We start from the raw sequence: 27315 nt of genomic DNA on the forward strand, positions 1-27315 counted from the left end.
ATTTAGAGTACCCTTTAGTCTGATATGTTCATTCAACAAAAAGAAAGCAGAGATTAGCCATGTTACTCCCCCCTTAAACCCTCCCAAAACATCACATGTCTGTCATACTGCTTGTATGTTTGGGACAATGTTTTCCGTCAAGGGTTGTGGCCAGACATTTTGAGGTATAAATTCTGGCAACCAGCATTTGGGTGTGTCACTTGCCTCTGGTGAGAGAACATGGAAGACACAGGCAAAACCAAGGCAGAGCTAGTGCCACAGCATTTTGAGAGCAACCTTTTGAATAGCAAGACCCTGAAGAATTACCAATAACAATGCTTCTGTTGTGTTTTCACATAACTTTTACCTTTCCAAATAGATGACAGCAATGTAACTGGTGTCAAAACGCACTAAAACGTGAAATTTATAAGCAACAGAACCAAAGCCCTTCCAGATAAAACTACAAACACTGCCACTTGTGGTGACGTTTGGTCGCACGTTGATGACGTCCTCCGCGGAGTGATCCTAGCTTGTCAGAACCATGGTCAGAACGCTGAGAGGCAGTGAGCAGCAGAGGAGGTCTAGCACTAGCACAGCTACTCGTTAGGACAGAGAGACATTGAACTGAGAAGACGTTTTGCGGTGAACATTTCCAAAGGCAAATGTTAACTTTCGGATAGTACGGTTTGCTAGATTGTCTAGCGTTTCGGAGGCTAGCTTTCAGCGTACTTACTGGTGCCCTGCGGTGGAAATAGCAAAAATGTCGTCTCCAAGTCCGGGTAAAAGGCGAATGGATACCGATGTGGTGAAACTGTATCCTTTTCTGAACATAAACAACAGTATCTCAATCGCTGTTTAGTCAGCTATCTCCGGATGTATGTGGTAATATGGTACGAGAAAAGCGTATTTGTTGATGCTGCTTTGGTCATTTTGGTGACCCAAAGCAGAAAGAGCTTTCATTGTGAATGACTGGTGTTTTTTGTGTAAACAACATTTTGCTAGCAAAGCCAAGTGTTAGCTATTTCTGTCCTGCGAACCTTCAGTCGCTTATCGGGACAGCTGTATTAGCTAATCACATCGCTTGCCATGTCCTGCTAGCGATTTTTTTCCCCACCAACTCTGTACATTTGTAGCAACGCTGGCTGTTTAGCTTGCTGCCTATATTTGAAAATTAATGCAACAGCCCGAACGCACGCTAACGTTATTCTCCTTTTCCAGGAATGCATTTCATCTTGTTGCACCACCAATAGACCTGGCAACAGCAGAATATATGAGCACCTTAAGGCAATTTCGTTTCTTTGTCCAGCCTGTTGTTGACAGGGGGAGTTTAGTCAAACTGCCCCTTTTACACGTTGACACAGGAGCTTGTTTACATAACGTAAGGCTAACGTCAACTGGAAATGCTGCTGTCTTTTGTTCTACACTCGTCAAAACGTTGCCGTTATTACAGCACGTTCAATACCGTGGGTCCCATTAGCTTTGCTTTGTAACCCCACTAAGGGGTTTACTAATTGGGTTACTGCATCTGCCACTTGAAATGTTACCTTGTAACGCTACTGAGCTGGCTGGCTAGGCTGCTGGTTAATTTCAACATCAAAATGGCCACCTGATCTGTGTGTCTCACTGTACTTCAGTGTCTGCAGGCAAATATATAGGAATCCCTAACTTATATCACGTCAGAGTGGTTGTTGGCTGTTGTTTTAAGGACTGTTGTAACTGTAAGTGAGCATGGCAGCTGTTTTCTTAGGAGCTACAGCAGGTGTCACGGGCCTGCAGTTGTTTTCACAGTGAAATGCTTGAACTTTTTAGGCAACACCTTAGTGTGGGCTCTGTTTTTCAAGTCGTCTGTCACTATGTTTACTTTTGTAATGCTGATCTGTTTGTTGAACTTCACCCGGGGCCTGACATGGGACGGGGCCCTAGCAACAAATTTCCAGTCCATACAATGTTCGAGAAGAGCAGTGTGAATAAGTAGTTTTGTTTTTGTCCCAGCACAGTGGAAACCAGCGTAATGATTGGGTAGCCTGTTACTAGCCGGAAACCACAAGAGGGAGGGACTGAGAACAGCTGATGGGATGGCAGTGCAGCTTAGTCAAATATGGGGCTAGAAGGGGGCTGTTCAAAACAAACCAAAATGAAGAGAAGTTGCCCCAACAGACTTAAAAATAATAGTTGAGTAGGAGTAAGTTTATAAGTCTTAGAGTCTTGGATTTTGTCATTTTTTTTATTTCAATTGTAAAGTTGATGTACTATTGTCATATTTGCTTATATAGACATATCATATGTGACTTATGCAATACTGGTCCTACATTTCATAATACATTCTACCTCATACCATCACATTAGAGTGGCCTGTACCTTTTAGACTGCATGGTTGCAATGTTTGAACAAACATCAACAGCCAGCCAGCAACGTTGCTTTTCTTATTTTGGCCTGTTGCCTATGGCGTTCTGTTACGTCTTTTAACTAGCAACGGTGCTTGTTTGAGCAGGTTTGTGCTCCCCCCACTCAACTCCACTAATGTGTAGGCGATTGCAGTCTTGCTTAGAGAGCTACCGGCCTGACAGGCAAGAGCAGGTTTGCCTTATGCCACCTGCTCAATCCCATACAATGACCTGTGTATGTGTTTTACGATACTGTGAGTTGAGCAGTGGTCAGCAAGTGTTGGGGAAGACAGCCATGTGTGTTTGAATGTAGATCTACAGAATTGAGATTTACTGGCTTACACAGCACATGGGTTTTTACTGCTGACTAAGCCGTCTTGTTGGGTTAAAGTAGGGAGGGCTCTGGGTCAGTGTTCTGGGAAAAAAGTTCCATCCTCATCTTTGTGTCCCCAGAGCAAAACTAGCAGTAACAACCTCCTGTCTGTGCTCCCTGTCCTTGCGTCTCACCCTAATGAAACCAAAACCCGAAACACACACCACCTTTTAGACCGGAGCAGCTTCTTTCTTATGGGCTGACACTGAGAGCCCTCACGCATTAATTTGCTGCGGCCACCGGAGAGCTGAGAATCTAGAGCAGAGGCCATTAGGGAATTCATGAAAATGAATGTCAGAATGACCTCAGCATGTAGTATCTTTTGGCTTAAGCTTTGTCCTAAGCCAGCCCGATGGATGGCAGCCTGTGTTTATCACCAAATGTACAGAACTTGTGTTTGCATGCTAGTCGCTCGAACTCTTTGTACTATTTAATGAGATACAGTCATGGAGAAGGTATTAAGTGTTGGTTTACACTGACTTCACACTGCAGTTTTCTCTGTCCAGCACTCTTTCACACCCCTCCTTTTGTAAACTTATAGTCCTGAGTGGCAACTTGTTTATTGTCCAGTTCCTGCCAAACTGTAGTCCTAAACCTTAAATTAGGGTTCTTCTCCAATTACCTGCTTAGCTTTTGGCCACTGGTTATTCAGTCTTGCTCTTGGACATGTTGCTTTCATTTTTGAACATTGTGTTCTTGAACAAGAGTCCAAGAGTGTGTCATTTCAAAGTGCTTTACATTCAGCCTGTTGTGTGGGGTTGACTGCACATACTGTGTAGGTAGTTGTACTATTATTTGCATGTATTCATCGTTGGCCTACTTGCTTTACAAATGCTTTCAAGCAGTAAGCTGCTGGAATTTGAGCACAGGTAGATTACAAAGGACTAAGCCTGTTTTTTGAATGCTAACACAAGCTCTTGTCGTGGGCTATAGATGCTAATGCAGAGAAGAATGGGACAGAAAAGGAAACATGTAGAACTATCAGTACAGCACTGTTTTTTTGGTCAAGAATAGTTTGTATAAATGTTTATCTTTTTTAAGTCACAATTGTGATGCATGTTACAATACAGTATTATCAGGATTTGAGAGTTTGAGTGTTGAGATGTTTTCCTCCTCAAGAAGGTTATTATTTATCATTAAGCTTATCTTGGCTGTCATCTATTAAATGAGCATTAATACAAAGATTTTGAAATTTCTACTAAAATTGATTTTAATCCATATATACTGAATAATTACTGGATGCTGGATGTGTAACCTTTCATCATTTTATTTTACATGGCCTCTGATAAACACACACATACAACACATTTTGTGATGTGAATGAAAAGGAATTCCGTTAGTAATAGATTGAACCTACATATTTTAACATCCTGTTATTTTAACATCCTGTTAAAATATGAAGGTAAATTTAAATGACAGAGTGTCTGTCAGCAGTGTACCTCACTTTGTTCAGCTCTTTGAAAATGCACTTCTTTTGGCTCTGCTGCATTGTCCTCGCTTATTGTTTATCTTTATGATAGCATGAGCCTGAAGACTTGAGGTGTAAATTTGTTCACATATGAAATCTCATTACATCAGCAGGAATGTTGGGACATTTATGTAAACAAAACTGCCTCTCAGCTCTACTTTTCAACCTTTGAGTTGCTGCTGGAAGGTCTGAAAGTGATTGGATAGCAGTTCTGTGAAGCATGGCCACCAAAAAATTATATCTGAGACTGTGGGGAGTTGTTGGGAGGGGTGTTGCATGCTTCATCAGTTCCAGTATCCATCATGATACCTGGCATCACTACCAGTGTATATAGGTCTTTATCATTCCACTCCAAATCAGTTGTCGTTCTGACGATTGTTCTTCATCTTTTCACCTTTCAAGGTGGGTTTGCATTTTCAAGTTTACTTAAAGGATCCTTTTTTCCTCTGAAGTTACAGTTGAAGCAGTACCTGGCCTTCAGTAATCCTGAGTTATTCACTTGTCCACAATCAGGGGCTGGGCTTTGAGGGGCAGTGTCCACCTCCTCCTTTTTTTTTTTCTTATTCTAACGTCCTCCCCCATGCTCTTGCCCACACCATCCCTCCACCCTCTCTGAGTGGAATACCAATCCTGAGCTTTATCTGCTCTCCGCTTGGTGTTTCTGCCCCATTGTGCCCTTGTAACATGACATCCGGACAGCATCAGCAGCGGAGTCTTTTGTGTTTCCCCCGTTTACAGAAGACCCTGTGACCTCCACCTCCCGCTGCTGTGTCAGACCATGTCACACAGTCATGGGCAGCTAATCTGCACCCAGCGCTATTGTTGCGGGATTGAATCAACTAGACACAGTTCACTGTAGGGAAGGAGCCAGCAGTTCTCTGACTCAGAGATTGATTGAATGGACAGGAGCATGAGGACAAGAATGAGGAAAACTCTGGGCTGGTGGTGAAGTTGCAGAAACTAAGAGCATGCTTTGTTGTTCTGATGTAATAGAAATAACTTTACAGTAGCAGACACAAAGAAGCTAAGAAGGTTAGAGAAAATGTGGAAGCCTGGACCATTTTGCATTATGCTGACAGCAAATATGGCAAAAACACAAAACAGAATTTTAAATCCTACTGTTTGAATGGCAATCTACAGTGTGTTTGGTGATGTGAGCATTTTCCGCTTGCTTCAGTTGGCAATCACCATACCGTTAACCCTAAAGCCTGGTTATCACTTAGTAAACCGTGTTTATTGTCGCTCAGGGTTAATATTTAATCTCTAGTAAGAAGCCCAAACAGTAAGACAGTGAAGGGAGTGGCCCATCTAATGCACATACTCAACCTGTGATGGTATGGACTTCAGTGGGGTGAACTGAGATATATTTGGTGTCTTACACCCCCGGGAAAACTGAAAAAATATAGCACCTAAATTTAAATATTTTTGTTTTGTATGCAGTTAAAGAAAGTGTATGTTATAAGATTCATATGTTTTGGTAACTGGGCTGGAAAGACTGTAATTGTGACAAGAACAGTTTTCTTCTACTCCCTTTTTTGTCATTTGTTTTGGTCTTATTCTGTCAGTCTGAAAGCTTAGAAAATACCAGGCTTTCTGCTTCTCTGTGTTTTTTGTTTTTTTGTCTGTGATAGCTCGGTGTACATACATCTCTGCCTTCCTGCAGGTATTCTTAAAAATCCATGCTGCAACATCCATCCATTTCCTACCCTTGCTCTTTTATTTTTCTCCATGAGTGAACATAAGGTAACCTTTTATATTCTGGATGAGGCCCCTCCTTCTAGTCATGGGGCCCCCACCTTGATTGACAGCCCTGTTTTTTGGGTCCAGGAGCAAGGCATCTCTGACAGTAGGAGATTTGAGGCCCTCACTGTTAATCCCACAGTGCAAACAGCGAAGCTTCCTGCACGCATGGCTGAGTTCCCTTAGAAAAACAGATGGACTGAAGTTCCTCTCTTTGTTTCGCATGATTTTTTTTTCTGGCACTGGGAAGCCCGGTCTGCCTCTGCAGCCACTCACGTGCGCTGCTGCTTTAATTTGGAAAATCGAAGGAGTGACGATAGGCTAGCTACATGATCGGTCATACGCTGGCAAATGTGCCGGTGACACTGATACCAGTTGTGTATGAAGCGAAGGAGCCTTATCAAAAAAGTGCAAACTGCACTATCCACACCCTATATCTGGTAATCTGCCTCTGTGGGTCTGTATCAGGTTGATAAAATTAGCTGTGTGTCTATCTGTCACTTCAGTGAAATTCAGGTTTCTCAGCAGTTTCCTTCACATCATCAGTGTTGAAATTCAGTTGGGTTTTTTTTAGTCTTAACTACAGCAGAAAATCTTGCCCGTTAAATTTTCGCTCATTAAACGGTTGCCTCAGATTCAGGCCATTGTTTTCCTGCCCTGGCTCAGTTTCGTGATCATTAATAATCATTTCGTTTGTGTGTGCACGCACAGAGCTCACACGCTTGCATACACACACAGAGACTCTGTGCTATAGCTGTAAATAGACTGTTGATTTAGTGAAGGGCTGAGAGGAGGAGCAGCTGAAGGATTCACGTTTGATTGCAGTGGGTGGGCTCTCATCTCTCACCAGAGAAGACAAAGAACTTAGCCTGTGCAGTACTGTGTTGCTCCAGCTCTCACACAGGGAGGTAGCCATCCGCTAACATGGTATACTGAGGCCTGTATTTAATGGAAACCAAATCTTCATTGCCAAATGATTGTATTAATTGAAGCTTGTGTTTGAGCACTGGGCATCATACTTTTGTTTGCGAGGTAGAATTAAAAAGTAGGTCTTTATGTTGCTTCACTGTATGTGCAGGTTGTGGATTTCAAAGACAGCTTTTACATTTGTCTGAATTTTCAAAAACATTAATATGTTGTTGGTTGAAAAGGTTCATCCCGAAGGGTTTTGGTGTCAGAGGTGGATGATATACATCTGTGCTAACACATGTCTAGGTTCTGCAAGTAGGTTATAGTCTTTTTAAAACCCTTGTGGATGAAACCAGATAAATGTTCAACATTTTTGGCTACCTGTTACACAATGACATCCATTTTAATGTGGGCTTCTTGTAGATTTCTTCATAATAACTGCTGATAATCCCTTGTCTCCATGCTAAAGATATTAAAATTTTATACGAGAGTTATTCGTAGAGTTCACCATCCCATTCACCATCCAGTGAGTGCAGCATTTAACAGCTACCAGATATTTACATGTGGATGTGAGGGAGTCTGGACTTTGAGACCATGTGTCCATTGATATGTAAAACCTGCTGCTAGGTTTTCTTTCACACAGCCCGCACATGCTGACAACAAGTGCTCCATCAGATTTTAAATACTTTATGTGTCGGAGCGAGCAGGGTGCTCTGAGAACACACTCTTAAGCTGAGCTTTTCAGAGAACCCTGCACTTGAGATGAAACGATAGTTCTTGATTCATATTACATTTTTCAAAATAGATGTACAGTAAAGGAGAAACACAAACAGTCCCTTGTACATCCTGTTAACATTAAACACAAGTGCATTATTTTATAGTGTTCAAGGCAGAGGTTAAAGTAAGTTAATGTAACCTAAAGAAAGCATGTATATAGACTTTATAGACTTCCAAATATACAGTTTTTACGATTTAATTATTTGTCTGATTCTAGCTTCTTAAATGTGATTATTTTTCAGGTTTCTTTACTCCTAACATGACATTAAACTGAATATCTCAGGGTTGTGGTCATTTCATTAGCCAAACAACTAACAGAGAAAACAGTGGATACATTGAAATTAACCGTTGGTTGCAAGCCCTGGTTTTTATAAATGTTAATCTACATAGCTCTGCTTAAGTCTTGGTAAACGTGAACTTTATCAAATCTATTTTAGCCTAGCCTTGAAAGGATTAGATCACACCTTGTGGCTAATTCATTACTTTTGTTAACTCATGGAACAATTGCATATGTATAATCAGTTGTAGTACAGGTTATTAAGACCCTAGTTCCCCTCGGCAGCTCTACAAAGCTAGAGGCGAGATCCCTTGTGTCTCTTGTGGAATATGAGCAGGAGGACGGAAAGCGAGAGCAGCTGGCATGACCACCCGTTTACTATGATACCAGTACACTTCTATTCAGTAATCAGAGTGAGCCAGGTCCACTCATCAACAGCCAGGAAACCCTTGCCTCACAGGAGAGCTGAGAACAACCAGGCCTTACATTTACAGGGAACGAACTAGGCTAAGGAGCAGAGGTTGTTGGAGAGCTTGTCTAAATCATATTTGGGTCCATGAATAACTTGGATCATGCATAGTATTAGCTTATATATGTACAGTAGTGGTCACCACAATTTCCAAATCAGTGAAGAGGACATACCAACACATTTAAACTCCTTATTGCTGTTGCACCTCTGTTTTACTATTGGTGACCATACATGTAAAGAACCGTAAGCCAACAGTGACCTTTGAGATCTGTCAGGCTGGCTTGATGATTAGCTACTTTTCAGCTGTACATGAATGAAAACTTCCTTTGTGAAAGTGTGTGTCAAGGCTTCCATTGCTCCAGCAATGTAGCTCATCACAAATATAGCTGGCTAAATTTATGGAATTGATTGTTAGATACACTGTAATATGGAGGCCTCAAAGACTTCGTGTTTAAACTATTTTCATTTTGATTATTATCAGATTTGTAGATGTAAAAATCTACAATATCAGATTATTATAGGAAGTTGTTGTGATAACGTCGGCGTCTAAAATGATAATGTGGTATTGAATGAATGGGAGCTGCTGTTAAACTTGGACTGTTGTCTGCTTCATTCTCATTTTCCTCCCTTTATGTCAGCATGTATTACCTAACTGCTGATTCAGTGAACTGGGGTTTGAGGGGGTTTCAGATGGTTGAAACGGTTCATTTAGGCTCCAAATCTGCATTAAAATTGAGTGCAGAGAGTCCGTCTTAATGAGTAATAAAACCAAGTAAACAGCAGGGGAAAACGTTGGCCTAAGTGTGAGAGATGGAGAGAGACAGAGAGAGAGCGGGAGAAGGAGTAGAGGAGTGGGTCAGTGGGGTTGGCTGGTGGTGGCTGCAGGGGAGAACGGTGTTTGTTTGGTGTTGAACTGATTAAATCCAACTCTCACAGCAACAACACCGTGCCTATCACTCGCTCTGCCTGCTGTGGCAGGATGGTTGCTGTGCTACAGTAGCTGCCTCTGTTTTCAGGCCTCTGAGTGTAGTGGAGGTCACACGGTAATCCTGCTTGGCTGGATGCAGTGCACTGATACATTAGAAAGTTTCAAGAATGAACCCAGGCACATTTACACACAGGCTAGAGTTCAGAAGAAACAATGCCCATGCATAGATAATGGTGCATACTGGCAGAGACTGCAGCAGAAACCTTCCTCCACTCAGTCTGATACTTACACATGCAAAATTCATTTTCATCTGGATGTCTTTTAATAAGGCTCCATCTCAGAGTGTGGGCTTTGAGCAGGAAGAAGAAACAGCTTTGTTGATGGTGTTATGTTGGTATTGACTTTGTTGCCAGTTTCATTACTGTACTTCAGTGGAACAACGCTGTTTTCTTTTCTTATTGCCAAATGTAGCTCGCTGTCTTAAGAAGATAAGCCTACTTTTATCACTACATATTGAAGCTTGTACATTTCTTTTTGGTAATCTACTTGTATCTTTTGTTGGAGGAAGCTTACCCATTGCTTACACCCTGAGGACAGATGCTATGTTTCCTGCCTTTCATCTGCACGGCCTTTGATTGTACATTGTAGCTACAATCTGTGTGTGAGTGGGAGAAAATGAAAGCGAGGTCGCCACCTCTCAGTTCCTCAACTCTAAGGAAAGATGTGCTCCTAAACAAGTTGCTCTTGGTGAAGGTTACAGTGGTTTCTTCTGCCATCAAATTAATTTCATCCAGTCCCTTTGCAGTTAAAAATTCCCTTTCAATCCATGATGTCCCTTTATTTGAGGCAACACTATTACGCAAACAAAAACCGAGCCTTATGTCAATGTGAGCAAGGCATTTCACCTCCCTGAAACTGAAGCTGTATTTCCTAGTGGAAAGAGATGAAATGAGAATTTACCTTGCTTTTGTTGTAGGCTAATTTAAAGCCTCCGTTCTCTGAATATATACTTACTGTATAAAGTCTTACCAAAAGTAGACAAGCAACATTCCATCCTTGTTTTGGATGCAGAAAAATTCTTAACTCATTATAGTCTCTTTTATGTCAACAGGCCACCAGCAGTGTACGTCAAAACCTGTGTTTCCTGTTCTTTGTGTCTTTCAAAATCTGTCCCTAAACCATGTGGATTTTTTATTGGAAACCTTAACATGAAATGCTGTCCCTTAAGTCACAGTTTATCTATAAAGGTGTTTCAAATCAAAGTATTTTATATCTCCACATCGGTAGGTCGGATTAACATGAAACTTGGTACAGTTATTGCCAATGCCCTCCTGACAATAGCTGACGAAAGGTGTTACCAGCGGACTCTATAGCGCCCCCGGAATATTAAAAATCCTCGCCTCACCTCCTACATGCACATACATGAATGACACTCAGTATGCATATGTATCATGACCAGACGCACAAAAAACAACCACTGTATCAAATTGTCAAATTGAAGTCGGCCATTTTGATTCAAAGTTTCCATTTCACCCCCATTTTCAACCATTTCCATGCCTCATACGTTAATGAGCTCCTCCTACAGGTTGAACACCACAGACTTCTCATTTAGTTTCATCCTCATACCTTGAGGATGAGAAGTAATCAATACCTTCATGCATCAATACTGTGTCATATCCATAGCGCCACCAACTGGACACAAGAATTCAGACAAACATCATCCTATTTACATGACATTTATAGGTTTTTTCCTCCATATCATACACTACAAGATGATGTGCAACTAAAAGGTGAGCAGACCCTCTGACAGCGTCTCCACCAATCAATAATCAAAACACGGTTGACCACAAATTCATTTGAGGGATTTTTCACCTGAAGTCCTAACCCTAACCCAAACCGTAAAGGAACAACTTCCTCATTCCCATCTGGACCAAACTTCACATGTCTGATAAGAGTCCAGCCCTGAACACACAGGCCAACGTACAGGCATAGTCACAGTGCCACATGTTGGACACAGTAAATGACATTTAACCCCTTCCTGCACTGTCCGAAACACGGAGAGTTAAGAGGCATTGGCGCCAGGGAGGCGGCACTCCACGACAGCATGGCCCGCCGCACGTGGACTGCGAGGGCCTGTTCATCGCTGCTTGCAGCTTTAATTTTAATATAATGCTGCCTCTGATTCAGTTACTGCTCTGTCAACTCTTCACCATGTTAAAAACAAAACCTGTGTTTTGTAGCTATTTTTATGTATTAGTGCTTTACCCCCTGAAAAATCTTAGTCCAGACACTGGTTTATCCCACACACAAAGGCAAACATCATCATTGGCCTGCAGTCCACAGCAATGATGTCATTCACATCCACAGATCTGGCTGCCAGGCTGGATCAGCATTCACTAGGCTGAACTCTTTTCTCTCATTATCTCTGCATCACTATCCCTCTGCCTCTCCTTTGGCATCTCTCTTTTCACGTTTCTTTCACTTTATTCTTCAACCAGTCTCTTTATCATCTTCTCGTGCTCCTCTCTCTTCTGCTTCAGCCCTCTGCTGTCTTGGCTAACCTTATTCTACCCTCTCTTTTTACTCTTCCTCTTCCCCGCTGGCTTTTGAGGGTTATGGATTTTTAGTGTTTTCCAGGCAGGCTTCATAACTTTGTTCTCCCGGTCTGCAACACAAGGACTTCTTCTTAAGTTCAGTCTTCTTCTCCGGTTAATGCCATTAATAACTGGAAACTCTGCATGATGTCTCTACTGTTATTCCGTAACCTCTCTCTCTCTCTCTCTCTCTCTCTCTCTCTCTCTCTCTCTCTCTCTCTCTCCTCATGTCTATGGGATCATTTGATTTGCTGCCTTTCCTGTTGTTTCAGCCAAGTCTGCCCAGAGGCTCTGTACCTTCCCTTTAAAGGGATTACTTGAAGCTGGAGGTGTCAGCAGGTGGTCAGCGTATTGTATGTTGAAATGTAAATAGCCTGAACTGGCCTGCAGAGTCAGTTTGGTCCCTTTTGAATTTGATTATACATGCCTGTCTTGGATAAGACATACAGATTTATAGTATTTGAAGAGATGGTTGTTGTTGTGTATTTTGGCCCTTATTGGTTGATCTATTTTTGAGAAATTGAAGATGAATTAAAAAAAAAAACAAAGAAATTAATTATTTTTTTAAAATGATCACATCATCCTGTTGGTCAAAGGAGTTTTGTGGCTTTTCCTTCCTGTTCTCTTCTCAAAAGAAAGCTGAAACAAGGAACTGCTTTGAAGCTAGTCAGTGCCTCCTTTTTAGCAGATCAACAACTTCTGTCTCCAAAGAGGGGAAACAATCGAAGATGGTTGACACCGCATTGTTTGACAGGCTGCAGTTTAAGATTCCCCATCATGTTTGTTTTCCGTACTTAAACGACCGGTCAGGAATGGGATATTTTGATCCAGGGTCAAACAAGGATAGTGTCCTGAATGGACCAGAAAGAAAAACAAGACATGTCTAGACCACAACCGTAAATGCTATTTACTGCATATTTTTACACTTAAGACTTTGAATGTGCTTTAAAGAGTTCAAAATCAGGAAAACATTGACCTTAGTGTTTGGGTAAACTTTGAAATAGTACTTTGTAGTCTGAACAATGTAGTGCAGTGAAATGGTGTTAATGAAGGTCGCCATGTTGCTGTAACAGCACAGGGCTTTCAGAGTGAGGTTCAGACTGAGATAGAGCAGTGAGGATGTGAGAGTACGTTCTCCTGGATTGATTGGGCTCTGTGTATCAGATTAGAAGTGTGTGTGAAAGGATATTGACCTGGTGCTATCCACAGATTATGACTTATCTATACTAATCCAAGGTGGGGGGATGGACACATAGTTGTTATCCTGGATGGGGAACAAGTCAATGAATAACCTTGATCAAAATGTTCAGAGTTAATTGTGAAAACGGTTTAATTCTGGTTGGATGAAAATTGGTGTGTTTAGAGGCACATTACTCTACTGATTATGGCATGACTGGCTATATATGGATTCATCAAATGCCACTTAAAATAATGTATAATGTATACATCTTTTTAAATGCATTAATACGTTATACTTACATTAGATCTTTTGTATCAGAAAAATCTAATACATTTCAGGTCTAGTGCAATGTAATACATGCCAGCCATTTCAGGTTAATATGTTTGAATTTATGATATTCAGGTCATTGATAACACAGCCCCACACAACACAACTCAGCACGGTAACACAATATTCATGTGTATGTAAACACATGACACAGCCCAGTTTCTGTCTTGCTTTCTAGTCAGTGAGTTAACGACACAATTTGCCATACACTACAATGTGTTACGTCTTGCCACCTGTTTCAACAGCCCAGACATTAAAAGACATTGCAGCACATAGTCAGTAGGTGTAATCTTTACATCCCAATTTTCTGACTGTCCACTTCTCTCCCTCTCTCTGTTTGGCTGGTTGAGCGTCTATTTGTCAACTACAGCTCAAAACATCTGCCATACTGTCATACAGTTGGGAAATTCACAAGCTCCCTTCTGTTTTAACAGACTGGCCAAACTCCTTCACAAAGGGGAGGGAGCTGTTGTTGATAGCGACTTGCAGTTATTTACTGGGTGGAAGGAATGAGCGCTTGGAGCTTTGGGTCTCATGGTATTAAACAAAAGGCCAGTGGATTAGACTCATTGTGTCATGATGACATGGAAGACGGCCAGAGTACTGGCAATGTGAATTCATAGTTTCTGGGGTTGGCCTCAAACCAAGACACAGATGAGAGGACAAGGTGAAAGTTTTGAAGCTGTTATAAAAGCCAGTAATCGTTGATTAAGATGCAGATTGACAGATGTGTGTGTATGCTACTGCCATGCTTTTTATGGTTATGGCGGGTTGTATTTTAATACAGTCTATGATGGTACATAAAAGCAAAAAGTCATCTTGGGCTTTGGAAAACAGACACCAACATTTTTCACAATTTTTCTGAGAGAGTATTCATGAAAATAATTGACAGATTAATCAACGATAAAAATAATCTTCACTTGCAGCTGTAGTGGAAATAGGTGTGAGGTGCTCATTCGAGCCACAGTCACTGCTGGGTAGTGGACGTGGTTATTTGTGACTCTTGACTGCACGTAAATTTGCTTACATTTCTTTTTTTTGTGTGTGTGTGCATGCTTGTGTGTTTGTAACTTGTGTAACAGTCACTCGGTGCAATATGAGCTTCTCCCTTCTTGCATGTGATCTGACTATATTCAAAAAGACCTGATCTTTTGCATTAATATTTGTTTGTCATTTTGCTTGGCTGTAAAATGAGCTCATGCTACACAGTAACTCATAAACCCATAAGTGTCAACTAAATGTCTGAAAGGTAACTGCAAAAAATCTAATTCTGTGCAGACCTGCTCGTTTCTGGCTTCTCCATCAGTTGGACCAATGTCAATTAGCCAGCAGCATAATCAGTGTTGATTCCACCCCATTAGTAGCTTATCCCCCACACTACCTCACGGTCGTCTTCTATAACATAACACACACAGTGCATACCATCCCCCTCCTCAGCACTGCTTCCCTCTCTGGTGTGGCCGTACACACAGTCACTCGCGCATTAAGTAGTTTCACTACTGGTTAGGTGTGTATGTCCTTACATGAAGGGTAGAACTGCATGTGAACAAAATGCATGCAGTCTGACAGGAGTCTCCGTATGACGTATGGCTCATTGTTGTTTTGCTAGCAAGTTTCAGATAAGTGTTGTGGTCATTTATTCTGCCTCGGACTTCGCATCAAAGAGCCTCTTTGAGTCCAACACGAGTCGGAACCGAGAGGTTCCTCTTCTGTCTGACAATGACACAGTTCCTTGCCCAAGCCAGGGATTCAGTCTGCTCTTGGTTCGCAGACTCCACCAGAGCTTAAAATAACCTCCAGTTTGATTTAACCCTTTGGGTGTCAGTGCTACTGCTGATGGGATACACACTCAATCCTGATTGACAAGCCAGCTGCTACTGTGTGGCATGGAAAACTGATTTTTATCCCATCTCCTGTACCGTCTGTCTCTAATGTGTTCTGTCAGGCTTTCATTTTGTGATCATTTTCTTCTCATGTTTATTTTCTCTCCAAGTCTCTCTCTCTGCCTCAGTTTTATTTCCTGTGCTTCTTCCCTCCTCTCACATGAAAGGGAAATCATTTCTCTGTGGTGATTTTGTCTTAGAATGGGGATCAAAAATGATCACAGCATGTGTACATTAGATAACTGTAATGTCGGATTTGCCTTATTATACTCTGCATAAAAATAAGCTGATGCTCTTTTGTGTCCGCAACTGGAGTCGCAGAGGAAAACACAGGGTGATTATTTCCTCCACTAACCATAATAAACTTCTCCTGTGGTGGATGAGATGGGTTCTCAGCCAGTTAATAGGTTTCGATTAGGAGCACATAAAACAGATACACACAGTAATAATCACAAGATAAACAGTAGAGTCGTGTTTTTTTAAGTACTGAGAGTCTTGCACCCCATTTGAAAGTTTGTCATGCAAAAGTGTGGTGTTTTTATTAGTCATCTCTGTCGTGAGTCCAAGCATCTGTCCTACTGAATGTTCACAGAATCTGCATTATCTCCGATCTGTTGCATGGAGAAGGTTAGATTCAGATCATTTTGCTGCAAGAAAGTGTTCAGAAAGTAATAATCAGTCGTGTGTCTCAAGTCAGTTTGTAAGAAAGTAATTTTTCTTAGGCAAGTCAAGACAAGAGGTTGTGTCAAGTCCCAAGTCATTCACCTTTTTTCCCTCCTAAGAAAATTCAGTCTTACCTGCCGTATCCGCTCTTTATACAGAGAAAATACCAGGCATAAATACCTGTCTGATAATTGTGTTATTGACCAGTTTATCCAAAAAGTATACCAATGAATCAGATTTCCTAATTGGGATTCATTGAAATAAACATAATCACACAAATAACCAAAAACAAAAATATAGATAAAACAGACTAAACTGAAAACAAAATAAACACAGACAAGTGAGAGTCTTCATGTCTCGAGTCAAGAAAAGTGCTTCTCTCTGATTGTCTGTCTGGATTAATTTCCTATTTTGACTAATCGACCACTGAGGAATCTGAGGCAGTTTCATTTGAAATCATTTTGAATCTCCATCAATGCAAATTACGAAGGACTACGTGTATGTAAGACTTAAATGGAAGCAGGCAATTGTTGGTTTGCAAGCTTTCTAAAATAAGCAGAGCTGCAACTGATGATTTTTTTTGTCGACCATTAATCTGCACATTAATTTAGCAATTAATCAAGTAACCGTTCTGTGTATAAAATGTCAAAGCAGTCGAGAAATTCTCATCACAAATTCTCAAGGCCCAAATGTACATCTTCCATTTACTTCTTTTTGTCAAACCAACTTTCTAAAACTTTCTAAGGAGTCTTCATTCAGGAAAAGCAGCAAATCCTTGTATTCAAGAAGCTTTAATCAGCAAATCTTTGACATTTTTGCTCGAAAATTATTGAAGAGCGGTTAAATATCAGAATATTTTGTGATTCATTTTCTCTCTTCTGTTGTGTATTTAGTGTAATGTTGAAACATGGCGAGTGCACTGGGTTTTGTCAGCAGTACAGGTAGCAACATAAATGTCTCAGGCTGTCTTTTAAGGGGATGGCCTCCTGGGCTGTGTTTGTCAGTGGGGGCGTGTGCTTTATGTCCAGAGAGTGACAGGTGGAATGAGGCCTGCGTGGTCCTGAAGCCTGGGTGAATATGATCTGCTGGCTGCTGTGAGCACACATGATTTTTTTTGTTGCGGAATCAGTGGCCCACATACTTCACATTCAGTCTGGGGATATTAATCTAACTTGCAGAATGACAAATTGGCATGAAGCGATCGATTGTCATTGAAAGCGAGTCTCCAGGGCCGGAGGTCAGAACAGAATATGGGAGTAATTTTCTTGCATTGATTTGTTTTCATTATCTGTCCAAAGCTATCATCTTTCTCTTTAATTTTCATACGTCTGTATGATATGAAAGGACGATTCAGAGAGGAAAAAGGTCAGCCTGTGTCCTCCTAACCTCAAAGCATGTGACAGTGTGTTACACTGGAAACAACAACAACTGCTGCTGAATTCCATTATCACAGAGTATTACTGAAGAAGTGTGCATTATTGTAGTCCCTTAGGGTTGTGTTTGTTGATGTGCATGCAGTCACGTGAAAATGTCCTTAACGACCTTACAGCATCGAGAGCAAGCATGAAGTCACCATCCTCAGCGGACTCAATGAATTTGTAGTGAAGTTTTTTGGACCACAAGGAAGTAAGTGTTTCTCTTTTCTGATTTACAGAGATTTTTACTTTTCCTGACCGATTCAACAGGTTTCCTAATTTGCGTCTGAGTCCTCACGGGGGTTAGTTAATGTGTTTTTCATCTACGTTCCAAGGTATCTGAAACAAATTAAAAACAAAAACAATTGTTGGTCTGTCTGCCATGTCCTAATCCTGAATCCACTTGTTGTTCCAGAAGTTTAACATTTTTAACTTGTTCTAAACACCAGATAAACATTGTTGTCAAAAATTGATAATCTGACCACATCTCATCTGTAGCTAACAAAGCATGAAGTGAAGTTGTCCTGAGGGCAGCCAGCACAAGAATCTCAGTCATTCTCTTGTGAGGAACATTAAAAGAGGTTCGTCACAGCAGGCCAGGAACATAAAATGGATTGAAACCAGGCCTGAGGCGACAAAGTGAGAAACAGTGGAGCCGGGCTTGAGGGGAATTTGGATGAGCAGAGTGGCCCCATCAGCAGGAAATACTCCTTTCACATGCTGTTCGCAACATCTGTGGCAGTAAAAACTACCACCAATTACACATCAGTGAAAGACAGGAAGTTGGTGTTTGACCCTGTTTATGATGCAACCAAACTATGCCAATTAAAAAGGCAGGTTTTGTCCGTCCACACGCACCGTACACATGCTCACCACCAAGTGTGTTTTCAGTCATCTGTGATGCCGTTCAGTTTCGGCATGGCACATAAGGTTCCTGTTACACACAGCTATTCTGGGAGAGCATCACACACTCGCACAATCTCATTCTCTTCCTCTTTGATGTCAGTGTATTATGTGAAGCGATTTCGAAGCAGAGTTCTCCAGGGCTGAAATACATTACTAAAATAAAAGAAAATGGCGAAGGGAAAAGTGGTGTGTGTAGCTCATTTCTCTAGTGGCCCTCTCTCTGTTGTGCTCCTGTGCCGAGGAGAGAGGAGTGCATGAAATTGAAATAACCCTACAGTGTTTAAATCCATTGGAGTGCATGAAGGATGGAATATGATGTTCAGTGAAATAGAAGTCTCTCCTCTGTCCCCAGCAGTGTTCTGACATTATATTATTGTGTCCCCTCTCCTCATGCACAGCACCGTACGAGGGAGGCGTGTGGAAGGTGCGAGTAGATCTTCCCGACAAATACCCCTTCAAGTCGCCATCAATAGGTAGGGGCTCCACCACCCCAAGAGGATTTATAAGAGACTCAATTTTTTTTGTACTATGTCCTCATTTCTGCCTTTTTGCTTTTTAGGATTCATGAACAAGATTTTTCATCCCAACATTGACGAAGCGTAAGTTTATTTCAGATTGATTCCATTGATTTGTCGTACTTTGTGTCTGCCATGGCACTGTGGACAATTAAGCATATTTATTTGTTTATATATTTATGTGAACAGATGTCATGGTGTGATCTATAAACACTGGTGGGATTTATTAATATATGGATTATATTTATATTGTTTAATGGAGTGAAATAGTTTTAAAGAGCTACGTTTTTACTTTCGTTCTGGCACTATTGGCAAATGGCAGCAAATCACACAAATATTGAACTTGGCGGAGCTCTTTGTTTCTCTGGACCTGTTAATCCACTGCTGAGAGGCCAAATCCTGTCAAGAACAGGGTCCATGAAGGTTGGTCTCTGGGAGGAGGGAGTGAACGAACGTACACCAGTGATAGTTGTGCATTCACAGACCATACTCTCAGACACAAAGAAATGCTTCAATAAATTACCAGTTTACTAAAGCAACAAGTATGCGACTTTCAACCCTCACACTGGTCTCTGGGAGGAGCTGACAGACAGACTGAACCTGTGCATCCTCCCAAAACAGGACAGTCCTAATGCTAAACTAATGCTTTATACAAGCAGTTGTTGTCAGAAACCTTTACATTTATCGCCAGGAACTACCAGTGGTAGAGTGGGCCAAGTTCCATGTTCCATTAATTCAACATTCAGCATTCAAATAATTATCTTCCTGTCCATTCTGCAAGCAATCCCTTTCTTTAGTACAGAGCTTTTCAACACTCATTTTAATAAGGAAATAAGGCTTACAGCAACTTTAAGTTATTCCCAGTCCGAAGGATGGAGAGTTGTTGGATAACAATACAATGTACAAAATGACAACAGCAGTAATATCAGATAGGTGGGACCACCGTGTTTTAACATGAATCTTCAAATGTTGTTGTTTGAGTTGAAAATGTCAACAAGAAATAAGCAAATTTGTCAAACACATATTGCCGCAATGCAAATCAGCATTTTTAGCCAACTAAAAAGAGCAAACTATTGGAGACTGTCAGCCTTCCATTATTCAAACCTTGCTTCATCGTTGGTCCACTAAAAGTAACATGACTGTGAATTGTTGCAAATAGTTTATGTCTGGCCTGGCCACATGACATTTTCAGAGCTTGACAAGAATCTCCTGAACACTCCTTAACACTCCTTAAGACACTGCAACACAATTGATATCGGATATAAATGTATTATTTCTCTGTTGTGGGAACAGCTGACGTAATCAAACATAATAGCTCCTGAGCTGTGACACACAGAGCACACACGTTACCTTTGGCCTTACCCTTCTAACTCTATTTTCTTCTTGGTTTCCCAGGTCAGGGACAGTGTGCTTAGATGTCATCAACCAGACATGGACAGCCCTTTATGGTGAGTCGTCCCACTGCGTATGTGTTCGTATTAAGTTTCCCCGCTGGGGTCTGTGTGATTATGTGCGAAAGAACTTGACACAAGGCCATCGACGGCAGAAAGTTGACAAGCAAGTGTGGCTACATTAGGCAGAGGTGCACAATTGGTCCTAATCTACTTACTTACTGACGGGGAGAAGTGAGCACTAATGAGGTAATACCCTCACCCAGCAAGGTCATGAAACATTCACCTTTGACAGGAATGATTTACAGTCTGTCAGCTGTGAGAGACATGTTCACATAGTCCTGATGGCAGCAATCGTACCTGCTGTTTCTCACCCAGTTGCTCCTCTCACTGTGACTGTGTGTCTCTGCTGCTCTCCACGCCCACTGTGCCCTTCTCCCTATTCCCCATTAATTTCTCATTACAGCTCCTCCACAGGGCTAAGAAAGCTGTTGAGCAGTATAAATGACTTCACAGTAATATGCCTAGCAGATGTTTTAGCATCCCTACCTATTTAGTTTCACCAGTGGAGGAGAATTTTGAAACCCTTAAAGGTGTTTCAGCAACTAGAATCAGAGTTAGCTCCGGTTAACTCCAGTGTTTTAATATGAGGAGGAAAAGATTTGCTTATAGATACCAAAGCCAGAGGTTTTTTTGTATCAAGCCCTTGTGAGAATTACATTTGTGTTACTTGACCTCGTGTGAAATGCTGCAGTTTTTGTCATGTTGAGTGTTTGAGGAAAGAAAATCAGATCGGCAAGCGTGGGAAAAATAGGCCAATCAACCAAATATTGTCTGTGATGAGTCTCTACAAAGAAGGCGTGAAAAATAGCAACTGATTAAACCAGATAAACATGATGATACTATACAATAGACTGTGGAGGAGTGTTGGTTTTCCCAGCATCAGTGGACCCATTGATGACACCTAGGAGAGGAGAGCAGAACTGCACTCTTTCCTACTAGGCCTCATCTCGGAGAGAAAGCTGAGGCCTGCTAGCAGGGAGCTAGTGAAAGGGATTAGTGTGGTCATAGCCTGTGTGAGTCAGACTGGGGATTTTACATTTGTGGTCTTGTTGCTAGCATATAAACCACACATCTTTGTTCCTTTTGTGTGGTCATTTCTGGTTAAAATGAGTCTACATTGGTTATGACCAATGGCAGCATTTTTATTCTTCAGCTTTTAGACCTATAGTTCGATAAATATCGGTTAACGCGCTTCTCTGTCCGCCTCCTTCAGATTAACGGTTAGCCCGACATTGAGTTCTATCAAATGATTACTAGATTATATAACAGTGTGATTACTTATTTCTTCCAGTTGCTCAGGCGCTAATCTGTCATCTTTTTTCTTTCCCCAGATCTGACCAACATCTTTGAGTCGTTCTTGCCCCAGCTGCTGGCTTACCCAAACCCCATTGACCCCCTGAATGGAGACGCAGCTGCCATGTACCTTCACCGGCCAGAGGAGTACAAGCAGAAAATCAAAGGTTGGAACCTAATCAAAATGAATTCATATTCATTCTATATCCCCTTAGATTCTGAGGGTGTATTCACGCGTATACATTGTTGTCTTTTAGTTGATCTGGTTCTTGGTCACACTGCCTTTTTAAAATTTGAACATGATGAGTAAACTTCATGTTAAACAGACTGATGGGTAACTCATTGATTGGACAATTTGGCTATTGTGTATGGACATTAAACTCCAGTGACTGCCAGAAGTTTATGCATCCATTTGATACTTATACGTGTGGTTATTTATGTTCTTTGGTGTCACAAAGCAGTATTGGTATCATTTGTAGCTAGTCAGTGGTAGTTTTCACAGCTTTTAATTTACGAAAGTACCACACTGACATGCACACATGGCAGGCAAGTGATTTGGTTTTATAAGATCTCTTCCTGAACAAATTTCACCATCGGCAGATGAACATATATTAGTTATTGTTTAACTTTTGAAATCGTGCTAAACTCACACTTGTTTTGTCCCGAAACTGAGTGCAGATGCAGTGTTGACATATGTGCGGATAAACCAATCTATTTGTGGAAAAGCCTGAAACAAGTTTCAAAACAACTGCGCCATCTAGCCCCGTGTGAATACACCCTTAGACACCACAAAAAAGTCACCAAATTCCAAAATAAAAGTAACTCTCATCACTGTTTCTTCTCAGTTTTTTCCTGTCTGACCATGCCCTCTTTCTCTTCATCTTTCCGTCCGCAGAGTACATCCAGAAATATGCAACAGAGGAGGCTCTGAAGGAGCAGGAAGAGGGGGCAGGCGACTCTTCATCCGAAAGCTCCATGTCTGACTTCTCAGAAGACGAGGCCCAGGACATGGAGTTGTAGTGATAGGAGGGCTCCCCCATCCCGCCCCCCTCCTTTAACCCCCCCACAGAGACTATATTTGATTTCCTAACCATGAGAAAGCAGACTTATAATATTCATATTTAAACAAGTTGATTTTTTTATTATTATTATTATTATTACTACTAAACAAGGATTTTTATGGATATCTAGCCTTTGGTGTGTTTGACACCCCTCCCATCCTGTAGCTGTTTCTCCCTGCACAGGTGTCGCGATTGCTTTCACGTTCTCTATTGCCATCTCCGCATTTTTAAGGTGTGTCATGTAGTCGTAGGCAGAAAAAGTCCCCGTGAACATCTCATTTCTTTACTTCCAACTTTTTAAGATATATGATATATACTATAATATATAGTTTAACCTGAATCCTGATTTCCTTTCTTTTTCCACGATGCCGATTGATTCTGACCAACATTTTGTTAGTCGCTCTGCTGCAGAGCTGCGTAGATCTCGCTCACCAGGCGGGGTTATCCCGTAGAGTCAAGACTTTAAGTCAATATTTTTAAGGCGCACAATCTCACATAAATATACAAAAAAGTGTAGTGCCAGTAGACATTCATAAATCAACCCTGAATGCTTCCTCGCACATGTTTTTTTAACATATTGCTTGAGACATGTAAAAAAAAAACAAAAGTATTCCTTTCCCGCTCAGTTTTGATGCCACATAGACATGTTACTTCACTTTTTTGTTACTCTTTTGCCGTGCTGCTGCAGCTGCCTGTCTACAATGCGCCGCCGCGCCGTGCGAAAGTAAATGCTCAATAAGGTCAAGTGTTGGAAACCACTGTAATTAAGCGCATGTCTCAGTGCAGGATCGGTGACAATGACGTGTTGGGGGAGCTTTCGGTGTTGATTTTTGGAGCGGGCACTGGCTGAATAATAAAAAACCAAAGTGGCTTTTCCTCTGATGCATTTGTGGAGGTTGTGGTCAGACTCACTCGGTATGATGGGAACCGAAAATGGACCAGCGCTACCCCTTAACCATCTGACCATTGTACGATTCTCGTATTTCATGGGAGGCGCGTCGAACTTCATTATATTGGTATTAGTTGAAGCAACTTGTCCAGTTGGACACGGAATGTAATTATCACCTATTGTGGTGAATTTTATCGAAAAACCAGCAACCAAAGTCTGTTGGAGTTTTACTAAAAAGCAACAAAAAATGGTCAAATGGTTATTGAGTGGATCTGAAGGAGAAAAAAAAGTTTTTGATTTATTGAAGATTCAGGTGCGTGTAGTCCTCCTCACATTCCACTGTTTAGCCGGAGTTTGCTCCAATGCATGCCCTTCATATTGGTCCGACCTGTGGTATGTACCCCCGACTGCATCGACTGGACTCCCACACTTCATGTTTGCCCACCAGGAGGATTAAAATAAGAGCCCCTTTATATGACAATTAGGCTTGTAGCAAATTTCCTTTTGAGGGGATTAAATTTAGCTTTAATTTCGTGTGTACAGATTTGACTTCTTATCCTAAAAAAAAGAAAAAAAGGAGATGTTGATTCACTGTGGCGGGTTGAGATGTAAATCCATGAAGCGTGGAAAGATGGCAATCACAGTTTTGATTTTTCTTTTCTCCCTATAGTTCCTGTACATTTTTCTTGCCTATGGGGGGAGGTCACCATGTTTGGATTGTTGTTTTTTTCTTTCTTTTTGTGTACAGCATCTACCTTGTACAGTGATACAGACACCTCTCTGTAGCCTCATGAGAACTCAGTGTTGAACCCCCCCCACAAAAAAAAACAAAAAAAAAAAAACACTGGACTGAGTGTTGCTTGTCGAGGCTTGAACATGGCAGTCAAACTACCTAGAGAAAAACCTTGCATTGCAGTAAGAATCACTGGTTGCTTTGTGGCAGATTGTGGAGATTCAAAGCTGAATCCTTCTCCGGGAGGTCACCTTTATCACCTCCGATCTCAACTCCCTCTCCTGTGCCTCATCATAAAAAGAAGAACCCCCCCACACACACACGCACACACACAAAAAAAAACATGTTTCCTAAAAGCCATGAAGGTCAAACGTAAACTAGAGAAGCACATTGTTTTTACTCATCCTACTTTTACGCTCCTCTTCCTGCAGTTTGATCCTGTGCAATTTTGTGATTTTTTTAAATTTTAAATTTTTTTTTTTTTTTTTTTTTTACATCTACATTTTCACTTGGTCGCAGAGAAGAGGAACGACTTCGAGTTAATTCGAGCTAACGTAGGATTGTTAGACTTTTATGGCTCAGGTTTGACTTACAGTTTGGTTGTATCTTGCATTGTGATTCACATTTTCACCTGGGATGTATCGAACATGGATGGAAATCATGCGAATATTTGTTGAACTGTGTTTATTGACATGTCAGGATAGTTAGTTTTGCTGGGTGTTCAACTAAACCACATATGCTATATGGCTGTATTACAGATAGAGTTAGCTAGTTTGGTATACTTACCTGATAAAAAGCATTCATTGCTCATCTGATTTTTTTAGTTAGTGTCTGTTTTGTGGTTTATATGTAAGATACATGCCTGCTTGTCCTCTTCTTGCAGATTCAGAGTTGTACAGATGAGTGTGAGTGATTTCAAACTAGGGTGAGGTGACCTGTAGCGAGCCTGATAGATCTAACTGTACAGAAATGGGGAAAAAAAAGGGTTCACAGTTCGGAATTTCTTCAAAAACAAAAGTTATCTCATATTATCACAGCGTTTGAATGACAGATTTAGAACAGTGACCCCTCGGCGATTTTTTTTTTTTTTTTTTTTTAAATTTCCGATATTTATCTGATGAGTAACGGGATAATGATTTCTTTCATTCAGCCCCGGGGATGTTTTTGAATGTTAGCTCGGGGGTTAGCTTCAAGCAGGATGCAGCCATTTTTAACTGTTGCAGAGCTAACTTGTGTGCTCCGTGAATGTTTTACTTGTGTTCGAAGTGTTCAGACAGAACAAACCTGCATTTAGTATGTAGATCTCCCACTCTCACAATTGGCTATGAGTTTTTCTCCCCAAGCTGCCTATAAATGTGTATTTATTCATTAAAGGTGCAATATTTAGGAATTTTGATTGAAAAAATAAAAACTTAAAAATTAACTAAAAAAAACTGTCGACAGAATGTGAGGAAATTACACTTTTGACGGAATGGCTTCCATTTATTGTGTTGCAAATCATGTTAGCATTCTAACAGCCAGCCACAGCCGGTCCTGGTCCAAATATCCCGTGCCAGCAGTGTGAACATCTACACTCTGGTCCTTCCGAGCTCCCAGTCTGGACCGTCTGAGCTGACCAGCTGACGGCAGCTACCGTTGGCAGAACATGTTGTGCTGCCTCCTATTTGTTTTCTTACATATTGCACCTTTTTTGTTTTGTTTTTTTAATCTCGGTCATCAGGCGCCACTGGTTCAGCTAAATGATCACACTGATGAACTTGATCTTCAGCTTTTTTTTTTTTTTTTTGATTAATTCATATAGGAAATATCGTTTCACTTTACATTTTTGCAGTATTGTACTTGAGTGCTGAAAAAGCAGTATATCCGAGTCGAGAATTGTAATGAAATAGCACATTAAGATGCCGTGGTGCAACAGGGAACTATTGATATTTTGTGTCTTTTTTTTTTTTTTCAAAAAACAAACTCGTTTTGGTTTTGCAGCATTATTTGCATCTGCTGGGCAATAAATTGATTATGTACTCCAATGTGGTGTCGCTCTGGTAAACGTGACGACCATTTGATATTTTCAGCGGCCTCTTCTGTGCTCTTTTTCTTTTCTTTTTTTTTTTACTCCCCGCACTTACTTAGTAAATGTGAAGAGAAGTAATTACTGCTGTTGTTTTTCAGGTCAAGAACTGAAAAAAAAAATCTTAAACCAATGAATGATTATGCTTTCCTTTGCAAACTTAAATTCTAAATTATTGGTAAAGGAGTAAGGGGGAAAAAAAAAATGTTTATTGTGCTTTTTATTTAATTTTCCTTTTGGCTTTCTCCCTCTTCTGCTCTAAGACAGTACAGAAAACAATGTCTTCACCACCCACAGAGTCAAACAGAGTCCAGAACAACCACATTAACATGCTGGGATTGATCGAAGGCCTCAAAATGGCAGAGAACATCCAGTCCAGCGCCAGTAGACCCTCCCCCCCCCCCGCACACACACCCTGCCGGATACAATGAGGATGTAGGGGCCTCAGCTAAGTGAATGGACTGTCCCATCATTAATCCATGGACGGGATCTTTTATCAGCACAGCTGCAGAAAGCCAGCACCCTGATCCTGTAAGATCACCCCCCCTCCACCTGTAGACTGTCTCCTTGTGCACTTGCATGCTTCTGGTGTGGAGTCGAGGCTCGCTTGGTGCACACCTCCCATTGTGTCTTGTGCTCATGTGGATTTGTGCCCCGTGTCGGCCTTCTGCTGCCATCAGGGGATTCAGCAGGCACACACAGCATGGAATATGGCAGTTTTATTATGTTTTGTTTTGTTGTTTTTTTTTTATAGAAACTATGTATTTGTTACCTAGTGTGTGATAACTTGAGGGTTAAAAGTCAAAAGGTTTTTTGTTTTTTTTGTTTTTGAAAAAAGTCCATCCTTGGTCTTATTTTTATTGCCCTCTCTGCCCTCCTTCTCTTGTTTTTTCTTTGCATTGTGAAGTGGGCATGCTTGTCAAAAAAAAAGACAAAGTGCTCTCTATTAATAGGCTTATAACCTCATAAATAGTTGTGTATAAAATAAACTGTTATAACTTCTTTTTTAATAAAACATTCAATGTGTATAAAA

At 41.0% G+C, this 27315-nt stretch overlaps 1 protein-coding gene across 1 annotated transcript; it reads left to right on the plus strand.

Moving 5' to 3' along the window:
* Positions 1–504: 504 nt before the first annotated feature.
* Positions 505–27315, plus strand: ube2h (ubiquitin-conjugating enzyme E2H (UBC8 homolog, yeast)). Its single transcript, XM_037122009.1, has 7 exons — positions 505–792; positions 17501–17577; positions 18671–18745; positions 18832–18871; positions 20183–20235; positions 21573–21701; positions 22430–27315. The coding sequence occupies exons 1-7, from the start codon at positions 740–742 to the stop codon at positions 22552–22554; spliced, it is 552 nt and encodes a 183-aa protein (XP_036977904.1). The 5' UTR covers positions 505–739; the 3' UTR covers positions 22555–27315.

Source organism: Acanthopagrus latus, chromosome 14, assembly GCF_904848185.1.
Source record: "Acanthopagrus latus isolate v.2019 chromosome 14, fAcaLat1.1, whole genome shotgun sequence".
Classification (NCBI taxonomy): Eukaryota; Metazoa; Chordata; class Actinopteri; order Spariformes; family Sparidae; genus Acanthopagrus; species Acanthopagrus latus.

What these genes read in the sequence shown, in the direction of transcription:
- ube2h (XM_037122009.1), top strand. Translation starts at nt 740, where the DNA reads ATGTCGTCTCCAAGTCCGGGTAAAAGGCGAATGGATACCGATGTGGTG. An exon ending in CATCCCAACATTGACGAAGC is followed by an intron (nt 18,872 to 20,182) that starts GTAAGTTTATTT and finishes TTGGTTTCCCAG; the next exon opens with GTCAGGGACAGTGTGCTTAG. An exon ending in GACATGGACAGCCCTTTATG is followed by an intron (nt 20,236 to 21,572) that starts GTGAGTCGTCCC and finishes TTCTTTCCCCAG; the next exon opens with ATCTGACCAACATCTTTGAG.